At 38.7% G+C, this 13,934-nt stretch overlaps 1 protein-coding gene across 6 annotated transcripts; it reads left to right on the plus strand.

Moving 5' to 3' along the window:
* The first annotated feature begins 118 nt into the window (after positions 1-118).
* On the plus strand, positions 119-11,577 carry ZCCHC8 (zinc finger CCHC-type containing 8). 6 transcript variants are annotated; one of them, XM_032751367.3, is made up of 14 exons: positions 119-329; positions 1,109-1,151; positions 1,776-1,850; positions 2,349-2,454; positions 3,099-3,176; positions 3,494-3,597; positions 4,868-4,933; positions 5,932-5,995; positions 6,109-6,251; positions 7,009-7,151; positions 7,874-7,989; positions 8,719-8,802; positions 9,272-9,386; positions 10,096-11,577. In XM_032751367.3, exons 1-14 carry the CDS (start codon positions 167-169, stop codon positions 10,890-10,892), a joined length of 2,097 nt encoding a protein of 698 aa, XP_032607258.2. In that variant the 5' UTR covers positions 119-166; the 3' UTR covers positions 10,893-11,577. The 6 variants fall into 6 exon arrangements, with proteins under 6 accessions (XP_032607258.2, XP_032607259.2, XP_072792199.1 ...); XM_032751368.3 differs by having other exon boundaries at positions 5,935-5,995; XM_072936099.1 differs by lacking the exons at positions 119-329; positions 1,109-1,151; positions 1,776-1,850; positions 2,349-2,454; positions 3,099-3,176 and having other exon boundaries at positions 3,475-3,597.
* The last annotated feature ends 2,357 nt before the right edge of the window (positions 11,578-13,934 follow it).

Below are 13,934 nucleotides of genomic sequence, written 5' to 3' on the forward strand. Positions count from 1 at the left end.
CGCCGCCTACACCTCCCAGCGTGCACCGCGCCCTGCCGACCCCCGACTCTGTGTTCCGGCGCCCCGATGCGCGCTGGGAGTTGTAGTCCGCGGCATGCGTCGTCCCACCCGCCCCGCGTTTCCCGCCGCCCTTTGCCCCCGCCCCGCCCTTCCTGCGGCGGCCAAGATGGCGGCGGAGGTGGACTTCGGGGACCGCGAGCTCTTCGGGCAGCTGGAGGGCGAGCCCGGGCCGCCCTCGCCGCCCGCCCTGGAGGAGCCGGACCCGCTGCTGCAGCTCTACGAGCGGCTGCGCGACCGCGACGAGACGGTGCAGCGGCTGCGGGCGGAGAATATCCTGGCGGGAGAGGCAGGGCCCGCGCCGGGGCGGGGAAGGCGGGCTCGCCGCTGCTGCCGGTTCCCTTCCGGGCCAGCCGGTCCCGGCCCTCAGGGAGGCTCCGGCTTCTCCCCAGGGGGAGGATCCCTCAGTCTCCGCCGGGGCCCGAAAGGGGAGAGAGCTGAGCTGGCCGTGAGGGGAGCTCCTGGTGCTCCCAGGCTTCCTCAGAGCACGTTTTCCATAGAAACTTTTATCCCCAGAGCGGCAGGGCCCGCCTCAGGCCCCGGGATGCGCGGCCGGCTGTTGAAAGGGCTGTCGCTGAATCCTTGCCTTCTGCCTTTTAACTCATCTACAGATAATTTCAAATAGTTGAATTGTGACAGGTTCCCTAAAGGCTTTTTGGGTTTGCCGCTGCAGCAGAGTGGAATCTGAAATGTGTTATATTTCCCATGTACAAGTACATATATACCACCATTACTTTTATTTTGGCGATGATCACAGATATTTTAAAAATAAAATATTATAAATCTGTTAATATAATCATTGCATGTAGTGAATGGCACTATTTCGACTGTCATAGCTAGTCCACTTTTCATTTGTGTTTTTTTCTTTTTTCCAATTCATTGTCTTTCTCCAGCGACAGGAGGATTTTTAAATAATCCCCTGTGCAGTGAAAGGGAAGGACTGAAACCCTATTTGTTGTTCTGTGAAATTCTTGTTCGGTGTTTTCTTGCTTGCTTCGTGTGTGGGTTTGTGTCTTCTGAAGAAAATCATAGTCCTTAACAATAAGTTAACATCAGGAACTTAAAAGGAAGCTGAGAATTTTGACCCGTCCTAGGTATGTTAATGCTGACTTGAAGCACTGTGTGAATTATATAGAGAAAATATATTTATTCATATTTATATATAAATAGGGTTTATCTAAGAGAAAAGCTGTCTGTGGGTAACAATCTGCCACATCTTGTTTCCATGTCCCAGCCCCTGCTCAGATGTTGGGCTTCTAAAATGCCATTCCAGTTCCTGCAAAGTCTTTTGGAGTTGAATAGCAGGAGCTCAGTTGATGTTGCTATAACTTTTATTTATTTGTGTATGTCTGTTTAATGACACTCACTTGGTCTTCAGGGAAACACTTTTAATGTATAAGTTCAGCAGTGAGGAAAATGTCCATTCAATGGTTGAATGAATCTTAGAAGATTCTGTAAGTTTATTGAAACTAGAATAGCAGGAAGAGAATTCTGTTCATACAGAATTAAATATTTCTGTAGTGTGGGGGATGTTTTGTTCTCCTTCCACTTCACACCAATCTGCTTTGCTGAAGAGGATTCTGTTTAAGAGAATAGGAACTTCTTAAAAATACAGGTTTTATATTGACCAAACCTTCCTCCCTCTGTGGGGTCCAGACTGAGCTGTGATAAAACTGGTGGGGAATATTTACTGTACCCATTGTTCTGTGCTGTTCTAGTGGAATCTCAGTGGAAAACACCAAAGTTGATGGACCTCTGTTGCAGATTTTATTTATGAACAATGTCATTACTAAGTAAGTATGAAAAAACAATCCTGACAGGAAATGGGGCCTTTTTTTTTTTTGGTTTGTTTGGGTCTAAGAGTGCTGTGCCCAATTTGTGGATGTAGATTTTATTCAATTACATAAACTACTGAAGCTTGGAGGGGAGAAAGGATAATGGGCAGTATGACAAGAGTTCTGTTCATTAGCAATATCTGCTTTTACCATGAAATGAAGGGTGACTTCCAGGAACTTGGAGTGAGTCTGAGGAGCAACTTGAATTTCAGGAATGTTGTGGGTGTAATAGAAGAAATTAATCTTTCCCTGCCACTGGGCTGATTTTTTGCCACACTTGGGTGTTTTCGAATATCAGATTGCATTTGTGTCGGTGAGGGTTGAGAGGGAGACAAAAAATAATTGGATTTTCCCCTTTTCTAAGTTATTTAGTAAATTATAAATGCTTAAGAGAAGAGATCTCTGCTCTTTGTTTCAGCCTTGCTCATGTTTTCATCTCTCTCTACTTCATCCCAGGCGGTATCATCAAGAAATTGAAGATTTTATTTATAGTTTAGTTCAAAAATACGAAGAGCAGAAGAAAAGTGAACAAGAAAAATCACACTTGAATGCTAAGCCACAGGTACTTTAAAACTCAAATTGTTACAATATGCTGCTTGTCCATCTCTGTAATGAGAATATTGAAATATTGCACTGTTAAACAGTGACAATAATCAAATCAAGTAGATGTCAAACAAGGTGATACAATTGTTTATTCCAAAAAAATAGAAAGGAAAAATCCTTTCTGCCCATGAAAATGCTTCTTGAAAATTGACCCTAGTGAAATTTCAGTGAAAGAAAATTAATATGTTTGTTTAAATAATTAAGAAGAAAGCTTGATGTATCTTCTTCTGATAGTGCTTGGCCCAATTCCAAGTATATATAAGAAAACAACAGAATGTGAAAATTTACACTTTCTCCTCCTAGTTTAGAAGTTTGATTCTTAACATTCACTTTGAGTGAAAGGGTGGAATGGCACGTTTCTCTCCATCTTTCCCTTAGCTGTTTTGATGAGAATGAAGATGTAATTATGCAGGGTATTTCTCATTAGAAAAAGCCTTTGAAAGGAGCTGGGTCATGCTTTGGGCTGTGGAAAGCTTCATGACTGACGTGGATATCTCTATCCTACTGTTGGTGAAAGGACAGAAGCTCAACCCACATTCTGTGCCTTTTACATCACTAATTCAGGTTGATTTAAATGAATTTTATTTTTGCTTTTCCTGTCAGCCCTCCAGCATTGTTTTGGAAGAGGACTGTAAAGGAACCAGCTCAAGTTCTGCTAAAAAAGTGAAAGAAGCTTTTAGTGTAAGTTTTTGATTGTGCTCTTCCATGGTAGGTCTGACTCTTCATTCTCCACATTCAATGTACAGTGCCATTGAAATAAGATCTCTTAACTGCTGTAATTACACTGATAAATTAAATTCAAATTCAGCATGTTTGGGCCACATCAGTGCAAAATAAATCTTACGTGTACAGGTTTGGGCTTGTATTAATTGTAAATTCTTACAGAATGGGGGAAAAAAACCTGGAATTATTTCAAGCAGTATAAATTTATAGAAATGCTACCAATCTCACCTAAATACTGACACATCTCTGACAATTTTCTGACTTTTTTTCTACAGGTTGTAGGAAGTGTTCTGTATTTTACCAATTTTTGTCTCGATAAACTGGGACAGCCTATTTTAAATGAGAATCCACAGCTGACAGAAGGATGGGAAATACCTAAGTATCCTGTTTGCTAAAACACCTCTCTTTTTCCGTTTGTCAAATCCAAAGAATTCCAGTGGGTAAATTGAACTCAAATTCTCTTCAGTGGATTGTGTGTTTCTAGCAAAACCATACCAGTCATTACAGATGGGATGATTTAATGAGTCATTAATGGCTTTTTTATTCAAAACAAATAAGTATTTTGATATAATTGACTTGCTGATTGCTATCCTGAGAGTGAATGCTTTATCCCCATAAATTCATCTTGTGAATTTAGGGCTTTCCTTGGCCAGTCCCTAATCAGGTTTGGAATGACAGCTTGTTGCAGATTGAATAAATATTCTCCCTCCATAAAATCCACTCTCTGGGAGAAGGAAAGGGTTTGGGAAACTAAAACATGCTGTAAAATGCCTTTTTTCTGAATGTAGGAGCTAGAGGGGAAGTTTTTTATTAAAATTTAATTATGGTATGCTCTTAACATACATCCGTTTTAAAGTTGGTTCTTTATTGTTTATTAAAGCCAATGTTTGAAAAGTGGAATTGAGGGAAATGCTGAAGAAGCTGGGAAACGTTGAAATGTTTTTTAATATTGATGTCTTCCACAACAAAAGAAATTGGACAAGAAATTTCTCAAATAACATCATCCCCCCCCTGATTTCCAGTATTGCTTCAGTCCTGAAGTAGGACTCAGGACAAGAAACAATTTCAGAGTTCATTTCTGCAAGGTTATGTCAGTGTTAGAAAGTTATTTATGTATGAAATGTACAATTTATATAAATTGCAAATTTACAATCTCCCAACCTCTGGGTGAGGAAGTAGATGCCTAATGGGAATTTCTCTTTAAATGCCACATAAAGTGTAACTGGAGTGATTCTGAGTGAAATGGTTCATCAGGCACTGGCTTCTAAACCACCAAAGTACTGCTCTCAGGGAACCTGTCATTTTGAAACTCTTATCAAAATGTGGTTTAATAAGATTACTGTGAAACATTTCAGAATTGCTATTTGGAAATTTCTAACTGTAAACAAGAGGGTTACAGATTTAGCAAGTGCTGATAAAGTATTGGGTAGAAATTTGGAGGAGGAAACAGCATAAGCTCATCTTAGCAGATAATTTATAGTAGATACTATTTTATAGTTCATACTCAGGATTTCATATCAAAGACCCATCTGTAACTTAATGCAGATGAGTCAGTGTTCTGTTCAAAGCACTATTAAGTTTTCATTGGTATTTTAAACAAAATTGAAATTTTGCTTCATCTAGTAGCAGTTCCTTATTGAAATCTAAAGATATCAGCAAGTTTTCAGCCAGATTCTCTCCCTAGATGGACAAGAAATACAAGTAAAACCCAAAAGGTTTGTATTATTCTTAAATGTAAAGTTTTGAGCTGAAAAGTTCAGATGCACTCTGTGATTATTAACCAGTTAATAAACCCTTGGACATACTTGAGTAATATTTAAATTTAAATTAAATAAGCTAGAGCTGATGGTTGCAGTCAGTGAATCTGTCTTTTTATTGAGTTTCTTTAGGAAGAGCCTGAAGTCACTGTTTGAAAACTTTCTGAATTTTTATACTTAGTTCTTCTGTTTCTTGTCTTTTTAGTGCTTGGTTTGTCATCCTTGCACTGATGTTATGCCATGGTTACTGTTCAGTAGAACAACTTCTGTCTGACTTATTTGATAGACTTTTAAGACAGACTGATCTGAGAGTTGATGGTGTAGTTTTTATGGGAGGTCAGAAGTGAAGGGAATTAAATTTCCAGCTGAAGTTACCTTGGACTTGTGCCACACTTTTTGTCTCCACTTCTGATTCCCATCCTAATTCAGTAAAAATAGATGTTCAGAAAATAAATATTCCTCTAAAATCTTGGTATTTCACCACAATAATATTGCAAATATTTCCTGCCATAGTGTGAATTTACAAGGAAGATTTAAGTTGAAGCCAGCTGCAGTTCCATTCCAAGTTTTCAGTGCAGTTTCACAAAATGAATTACTTGAAACTGTGGGCCAGACTTTCCAGAGAAATGGTTGTGCTCTGCTGTTTGTTTCTACTGGTGACTGATTCCCAGTATTGTGGAAGGGATCAGGCCTCTGATGATACCATTTCCTATTTCCCTCTGCCCTTTCCTCATTTCCCACGTTCTCCTTAGCACTGTGAAATCAGCAATATTCTCTATTTAAGGATTGATATGAGTTTAAAAGAAGCAGAAGACAGCACATGACATCAGCAGTCATTGCTTTTGGTTTTGTCTTTCTCAAGTCTAAACCTTAAAATCTATCAAGAATGAAAATAATTAGGTGTATTTAACATTGCAAAGTTGTTTTCAGATTTAATTTGTTGTTCATTTTTCAAGCAGGCCCAAACCTCATTGTTTCAATTGTGGTTCTGAAGACCATCAAATGAAGGACTGCCCAAAGGTAAAGTCACCAGTATTCCAAAGACTGCTGCTCTCCAAGCTTTGTGTTGGGTGAAGGAGTGCATAAATTGTAAGTTTTCCAACTCTAAACTTCCCCATTGTATTATCTTTAAGCCACGAAATGCAGCTCGAATAAATGAGAAGAGAAAGGAGTTTTTGGAAGCTTGTGGTGATTCGAGCAATCAGAATTTTCAGCAGCGTTACCATGCAGAAGAAGTAGAAGAGAGGTTTGGAAAATTTAAGCCAGGAGTAATTAGGTATCTCTTTTTTTTCCATTTGCTTTTCTGGAATACCTCTTCTGCCTTTGGAGTGACAGATTTTAATTGCTAGAATTTATTAAGTCTACCTGCAGCTCTTAACTATGAGTGTATTATGTTAGAATTTGCTAAATAGAATTTAAATAAATTGTAGACATATCTTTCAAATGAAAACTCACTGCTAGCTTGACAGTCCTATCCTTTCTCTAATGCAGAATGATAAATATTACTCTTTGACTTCTCAGATTTCCAATTTATTATGTTCCTACTAAAAATGTGTTCAGGAGTCTGCAAATTTTGAGCTTTGAGTGTCCCTTCCTCTCTCTTCAAAATGTTCAGAGAAATCATAGTAGGCAGTCATTAGTATTGTGTAGATAGTATAGTATTGTGTAGATAGTATAGTATTGTGTGGCAGTCTCCAAAAAAATCACCAGTAAGTTCAGTGTCAAGGTCCACCCTTCCTGTTGATAGCTGCAGTCAAGGCTGTGAGTCAGAAGTAGAAGGTCAAGTATGTTATTCGTGGTGTAGAGTTAAATCTAATGAAGTGTTTAAGCATATCAGCAAGGCAAAAAGTTATATTTAATATCAGTGCTGATTTTCATTTATATCTGGGGTGGAAATGCAACACAGGTTGAGCTACAACTGAGCTATTTTACCTTGACAGCTGAAAACTCCACAGAATATTCATAACCTTTTGTCACCAATGAAGGGATTTTTCTGGATGACATTTTGTTTTCTGGTTGTTTTTGTAACTTAGTGGGGTCCTTCAGGATGCCCTTGGTGTGACAGCCAAGAGCCTGCCCCCGTTCATTTACCGCATGCGGCAGCTGGGTTATCCCCCGGGCTGGCTCAAGGAGGCCGAAATGGAGCACTCAGGACTGGCTCTGTATGATGGCAAAGGTGAGAAATGTGAGGCTGGGATGCAGCTTTGCTATGAGGCTGTGTGCTGGCTGCATCCTCCTCAGGAGATAATAAAGTAACTGGTTTGTAAACCTTCATCTTCCTCGTGGAAGGGCAAGAAAGTTGTAAATCAAATTGTTTTCTTCATGTAAAAATACACCTTTTTATCAGCTGAGATGTAACAATGAAAGAAAAAAAACAAATTCCATAATGGTTGTGTTGCAAAGATGGGAAACTGTTAGTGGGATTTCATTGTTAGAACCTGGAGTTGTGTGAAACTGCAAGACTTGCAAATCTCTTCTTGTCCGATTTCCTCTTCCTTTTTCTCTTATATTTTGTGAAAGAAGCCATAGTCCTCAATAAATTACTCTTACACAGGAACAAAACCACCAGCAAGAAAACAATACATTTCTTGGAACATGACTTAAGTAATTTACCAGCTTTTTGCTAATGACCATTATTTATGCTGCATCTCACAATAGTCCTGATGCCAAATTCTGAGGGTAGCAATGGTACCTGAAGAGCAGTTGTGTAGGAATACCCAGGTAGGTTTCTGGGGAGGTTTTGTATGTGTATCTGATGGATTTGGTTACTGTTGCTGCCTCTCTGGATTTCAAAACCTTCTATCAATACTTACATTCCAAACTCCTGTTCTTAGATCTTGTGGATTTTTTTCAGTGGTGTTCTTAATTAACATCAATAATAATTATATTCCTTTATAGGTGAAGTTGAAGCAGAAGGTGAGGGCTCTCCTAAGCCCAAACGTATCACTTATGATGTGTCTAAGTTGATAAATTATCCAGGCTTTAATATATCCACTCCCAGTGGGATCCCAGATGTAAGTAGCTGTTCTCTGCCTTCTAAACAACGAGCTGAGGGACAGGAATTGCTTTTAGCCAAGAGTTAGTGTTTTGTATCTGCATCTGACAATTCCCTTTTAAGAGTCTCTTCTTTTTAAGCCCTTGCTTTGGGGCTGGGGGTTGTAATTAATGTGACAACTGATACTTGTCATGATTCTTGTGCTAGGGTCCGACCATGCTTCTGTGGGCATTATTTCCATTATGAGACCAACAGGAGCCTGGAAGGATAGTTTGGTATTTTTTAAACACAAAGCTTCACACACAAATGGCTGTTCTTTCCATACATGTAAATTTTCTGAATGTTCTTGGAATATAAAAATCACTGTGGATGTTTCCATAATTATAATTTGATAAGAAAAAATTACATCAGACCAGTCAGTGCACAACTTCTGCAAAGCTCTGTAACAACTGGAATTAAACAAGTCATAGCAGAAGAGCCACATAGTGGATGTCCTCTTAAGCACAAAGCACACAAAAAATCTCCTGTGGGTGCTGCACTTTTATCTTGAAAAGCATTTTAACCACCTGTCAGTGAATTCCATCACTGCTCTGAAAGGAGCACTTGTGCATTTGCACCTTTACATTTGCCCATTTAGTGGCCTCCAAATGTGTTTTTTCATTCAGTGTTATTAACCAAAGTTCTGTTATTAACTAATCATATGCACCATTATTTCTCATTTCTCTTTTTTTTTTTCTTTTTGCTGTAGGAGTGGCAGATGTTTGGTTCCATCCCCATGCAGCCATCTCAACAGAAGGATGTTTTTGCTCACTACCTTTCTAGTTATCAGGAGGTAAATATATCTCCTTGTTATTAAAAAAAAGTGTTGTCTTTTAGTTAGTGTAAGTCATGATGATTTCTTGCTTGTATCTTCTTTCTGCACAAGGGGACAGACTTTTTATTGACACTAGTGAGGGTGAAATTTCGTCTGGCTTATCTGTTTTAATAAAAAATGGCTTCATGTTTAAAATTAATAACATTATTTCTCTTAATATAAGCAGATCCCAGTTGTGCAAAGATTTGTAAGCAGTTTGGAAAAAAATTGCTATGAATTTACACAGTCTGCAAGTTCCAGACTCCCCTAATAAATGAGAAGCTTGGTTTCCATGGCCATGGAATCCCTCAAATTTATAATAAATTACTATTTACACACTGAGTCCCCAAATGATTGCATAGTTTAAAAATTGCTATAATTCTTGCAGCTGTTACCCTGTACAGGATAATACTAATTATTTTTGGTTTTGTGAATAATTTCTCTGCAGCCAAGTCCAAAATCCGGCAGCAAAAGGGCTGCACCTCAGTCAAAGTCTCGTCATTCCAAACGACCAAGAGAAGACACTTCAGAGATAGCAGCAGCTGACATGGACCTGGACTCTGGTAAAATCACTCTAATTTTTGCTTTTCCTAGTTTCAACTATTATTTTTAGAATAACTTGCTCTGAATTGAAATGTGAGAGTTAAAAGAGTAGCCAATGTGTCAGTGTTTTGGTGGTAATTAAAGGCAGTGTTGACAGAGGCCAGCAGTGTCCTACTGCAGTGGCATTTGCTGTGACTGTCACTGTGATTTTTATGTCCTCTAGTACCAAGCAGGAGGTTTCAGTTGTGCTCAGATCAATTTAAATGTTATGTTAAAAATTCTGATCTCTTTACTTCAGGAGCATCCTAAAGAAACTTATGTTAAGCCCCCCAGATCCCTAAATATTTGGATGAAATAACATAAATTTTCAAGCTTACAGCTTCCTAAAAATGAGGTAGGCTCAAAGGAGGATTCAGTGTTAAGTGTTAGAACAGCTGGAGAAACTTCTGGCTTTCCTTTCAAAATCTGTCATGATCTTCAGTGTGGAATGAGTTTGTTCTTAATACCTTCAAGAGTAATTTTTTTTTTTCTTGAATGGCTGGCAGAGATAAAAATCGCAAAAATCCATAGTTTTGGTGGATATGAAAACCCTCACCAAGTTTGTTCTGTCTCAGCTGAAAGCCAAGGATGAAAAGACATAGATCTGGCAGTTAATCAGGACATTGCCACTTTGAATCTTGTCCTGATCAGATTTCAGGTTCTAAAAAGTGTCTTTTAATCTCTTTCTAGATCTGGAAGGAGCACAGAGATCTCAAACTCCCAACAGTTTTCAGTTCCAACCTCCGCTGCCACCTGGATCTCCATCCATGTCCACTCCTCCGCCTGTGCCACGAGGAACACCCCCAGTCACACCCCCTCAGCCTTCCACACCCACCCACTCTCCCTTCCCCAGGACTACTCCACCACCAAACAATGACAGTCCTCAGCCCAAAATAGTGGACTCAGTGATGGATGAGGATACACTGACCCTGGAGGAGCTGGAGGAGCAGCAGAGGTTAATCTGGGCAGCGCTGGAGCAGGCAGAGAGCACAAACAGTGACTCTGATATTCCTGTTGACACACCTTTAACTGGGAATTCCCTTACATCATCACCGGCCAGGAATGAAGCAGATCTTGTTGCAGAAGTCAGGTCACCTGAGAAAGTGATCTCAGTAGAAACCGAGTTTGCTGACATCAGTGAGCAGATCCCAGAAAATGAACATTCTCTAACCAGTCCCAATCCAGAGGACAGTTTGCTTGATTTAAAGGAAAATTCTGATAATGCAGTTTCTGAAGGCCTGCTGGATGACACCCTGCCTGCTGCCAACCCTGAGGTTAATGAGGGGGAAAACACAGCTGGTAATGAAGTGCCCACAAGCACTGGATCATCAGTGAAAAGAACTGGACTTGTTCCCGACATGAGCAAGTTTGCTGCAGGCATTACACCATTTGAATTTGAAAATATGGCAGAATCAACTGGGGTTTATCTACGGATCAGAAGCTTGTTAAAAAAATCCCCAAGAAACCAGCAAAAGAAAAATACTTAAATCTTAACTGGTCATTTGTTTTCTTATATCCAAATCCCTTCTGTTTCCCCACCAGATTCACAAACTCAGATAACCTCCCTCATCTTATGAAAAAGAGAAAATCTTGACAAATACAGGTCTGCCCTATTCTTCCTTGGTATTGAAGTCAGTGCAGGTTTCCATCTTGACCAAGACCACCAATGCAGCCAGAAAATATAGAATTTTCCCAAATTGCATGCTTCCACTAAGGAATAACAGGACTGGTGATTTGTTAAGACCATTTTATTTGCCAATACTCGAGACTCTAAATTGCAGAGTTTGTGGTTTGGTGTTCATTATTTTGGCTAAAATTTATATTGTCCTTGAGTTTCAGGTGGATTGGTGGTTTTTTAAATATCTGTCCTTTGTACAATAATCTACACTTTATACATTTTGCTAATTATCCTGTAGATAAGTTTAATATATTCTGAATGTTTTTAAAAAGGTCTGATGTTAAGATTTCCCACATCAAAGTCCTGGCAATTGGAAGAAAATAATTGGGGATTACAGTGCTATTTTCACCATTTCAAGTATTTTTATAAATTATTTATGTGGGTCTGTTTTAATTGCCACTGTATCTTTTGTAGCCTTGTCCTTCATGTAAACTTGCTGTACAGACATGTTCGTGGTTGTCTACAGAGGTTTAATAAATGAGCTTTTGGCTAAAGAGCTTTTAATTGGACTCCTAAAGCAGCAAAATGCTGGTTTTTGAAAATCAGCTTCTGAAGAAAATTGGGAAAACAAGCTGAGCAAAATGAGGATGAGTATAGTGAAATGTTTTAGGAAGGGCCACAACTGTTTGCTTCATGTTTTCTTAATCAAGAAACTTAAAATTCTCTTAGCTACTTAAACAGAACCTTGCCATACCATTAATTTACCATAATCTGAAGAGCTGCCTACTTCTGAATGCTTAGAAATATTATAGTCATGCTGATTAATTGTTCTAACATTTTTTTCCCTTCTTGTCTCGAGAGGAACCTGTGGCTGAAGAGACTGCACATTGTTCAGTTGCCAAGAGAGGGAGCACTAGATAAATGTAAGCATTTGTCCTTCCAGAAATGCAGGAAAAGTCTCCCCAGCCAAGTGTAAAGCAGAGTAAACCAAAGCATTTTCAAGTATCTAACAAAAAACTTCTGAAAGGGAATGTCTGTAAGATAATGTTAGAGTGAACTTAATTCTTTCAAATTCTCAGCTTTGCAGTTAGTACATATTGCCCAAATATTTTTAATGACATTGGTACACTGTGCATTTGAATCTCAATGAGAACCCCAGGGTTTTTGCAGTTAAAGCCTTTATTTATTTTTCTTTTTTTTCTCCCTAAACTTTACAGGAAGGCCAAACCAAAGCACCTTTATATGTGAATTCTGAGAGGCTGAAAAATCTTTTTGCAGCATAGTTGAGTTTATTTGGTTGCACTTGGAAAGCAAGTCAAGGTAAATGTTCATTATATGTTCTAAAATGAATGGCTTTTTCCTTTCTAGTTTATAGGAAAAATAGTATTTTTATAACAGGAGTGAACAACAAAATAATGTGCTGTTTCCACCTTCTACACACATTTAAAGAAAGCTCTGTTGGGAAGCATATGGAGGTCTGGCACTTTTTCCTCCTCCTCCTTCCATGGATTTAAAAGCCAGTAATGACAGTTTACAGGAGCCTTTGTGTGCTGCCTCATTGCCACGTGGATGATACAGGGATGCAGGGCAGGAGGTGATGATTGCCAGTGCACACCTTCTGGGTGTGTTGTGCTGCTCATATTTGAAACATGCAGTTTTCTCACCACACCTTAAAGATCTGGTTTTAATGGCTCTTAGGAAATGCTGCTGCCTGAGTAGGACATGCAGCCTAAACTAAAGGAGTGCTTGTGGTTTCTGTGAGCAAGGCAGAAGAGCACACAAGATAAAAATCATCTTTATGTGCTTAGAACCTTTCAGTGCTCTGTATGGTCCATTCTCAATCACCCTTCCATGTAATTAATTGGTCACAACAGATAAGCAAAACAGTTGTGTCTGAAGTATTTTAATTTATTCTTTTCAGTTATTATAAATATATAACTATTCAGCTATTTATTATTTTCAGTTATTATTTTGTCTTTCAAACTGCAGTGTTATAAATGTTTCTGTAATGCTTTTTTTTTTTTTTTAATAATATTTTTGTGATATGTTTTGATCTCAGTAAAGCAGGCAGGGACTGTTTAATTTCTGGGTTTAATTTTAGTAATTTAATTTCAAATAAGGATAAATGATACAAAATTCTCTGAGAGCACTCAGCGGTATCTTTTTAATTATTCTTTTAAATATTTTTGGAATTCTCCTTTCTTTGGAGGTGGCAGTCAACATGGATAGTGCTGTGAGAAAACTGAACCAGTAAGTAAAACTCCTCCTGTATTTACCTCTGCTGTAAGACACAGTTAATTAGGGATGGGGAGTTATCTCTTCTGCTTCTCATGATGAGGAATTCATTCATCTGCATCTTTTAGCTATTTATCTATAATTCACTGTTCTATCAAGTGCTGCATATTGTTGCACTGAAGATGCTTGTAATTAGTGAGGTTTTTTTATCTGTCAGCTGTAACTACTCAAATGGGTTTTGTATATTGAAACTGCAATCAGATCACACTCTTAAATCCCAAGGAAAAGCTGAATAGGAAAGTATTTTGGGTCCTTTTAAGTGCCATTCCCATGGTGATGGGTGTGGCATAATAACCTAGATTAGAGCTCACTGAAATGAATGAGTAATAAAATCTGTGATGAGGTGGGTATAGCATAAGCAGGCATCACTCAAATTTTCCCACAGACTCCTGTTGGCATAGTCCTCCTGTTTATTTACAGCACTTGGAACACTAAAAATATTTTTAAATGCTCATGCACGTCTAAAAAATCAAATCTCTGCAAAATATTCTGAATATCAGATGGGAAGTTGTGTCTTCAAAAGATCCAAATTTCTGACTCTAAATTTTTATAAACCAATTCACAGCACTCAAGACGTCAAGAGAAGAGAAATAGCTGAGATCCTAGAAGATATCTG

The sequence above is a fragment of the Taeniopygia guttata genome, chromosome 15 (assembly GCF_048771995.1).
Source record: "Taeniopygia guttata chromosome 15, bTaeGut7.mat, whole genome shotgun sequence".
Lineage (NCBI taxonomy): Eukaryota > Metazoa > Chordata > Aves > Passeriformes > Estrildidae > Taeniopygia > Taeniopygia guttata.

What these genes read in the sequence shown, in the direction of transcription:
- ZCCHC8 (XM_032751367.3), top strand. Translation starts at nt 167, where the DNA reads ATGGCGGCGGAGGTGGACTTCGGGGACCGCGAGCTCTTCGGGCAGCTG. An exon ending in AAGTGAAAGAAGCTTTTAGT is followed by an intron (nt 3,177 to 3,493) that starts GTAAGTTTTTGA and finishes TTTTTTCTACAG; the next exon opens with GTTGTAGGAAGTGTTCTGTA. An exon ending in ATACAAGTAAAACCCAAAAG is followed by an intron (nt 4,934 to 5,931) that starts GTTTGTATTATT and finishes TCATTTTTCAAG; the next exon opens with CAGGCCCAAACCTCATTGTT.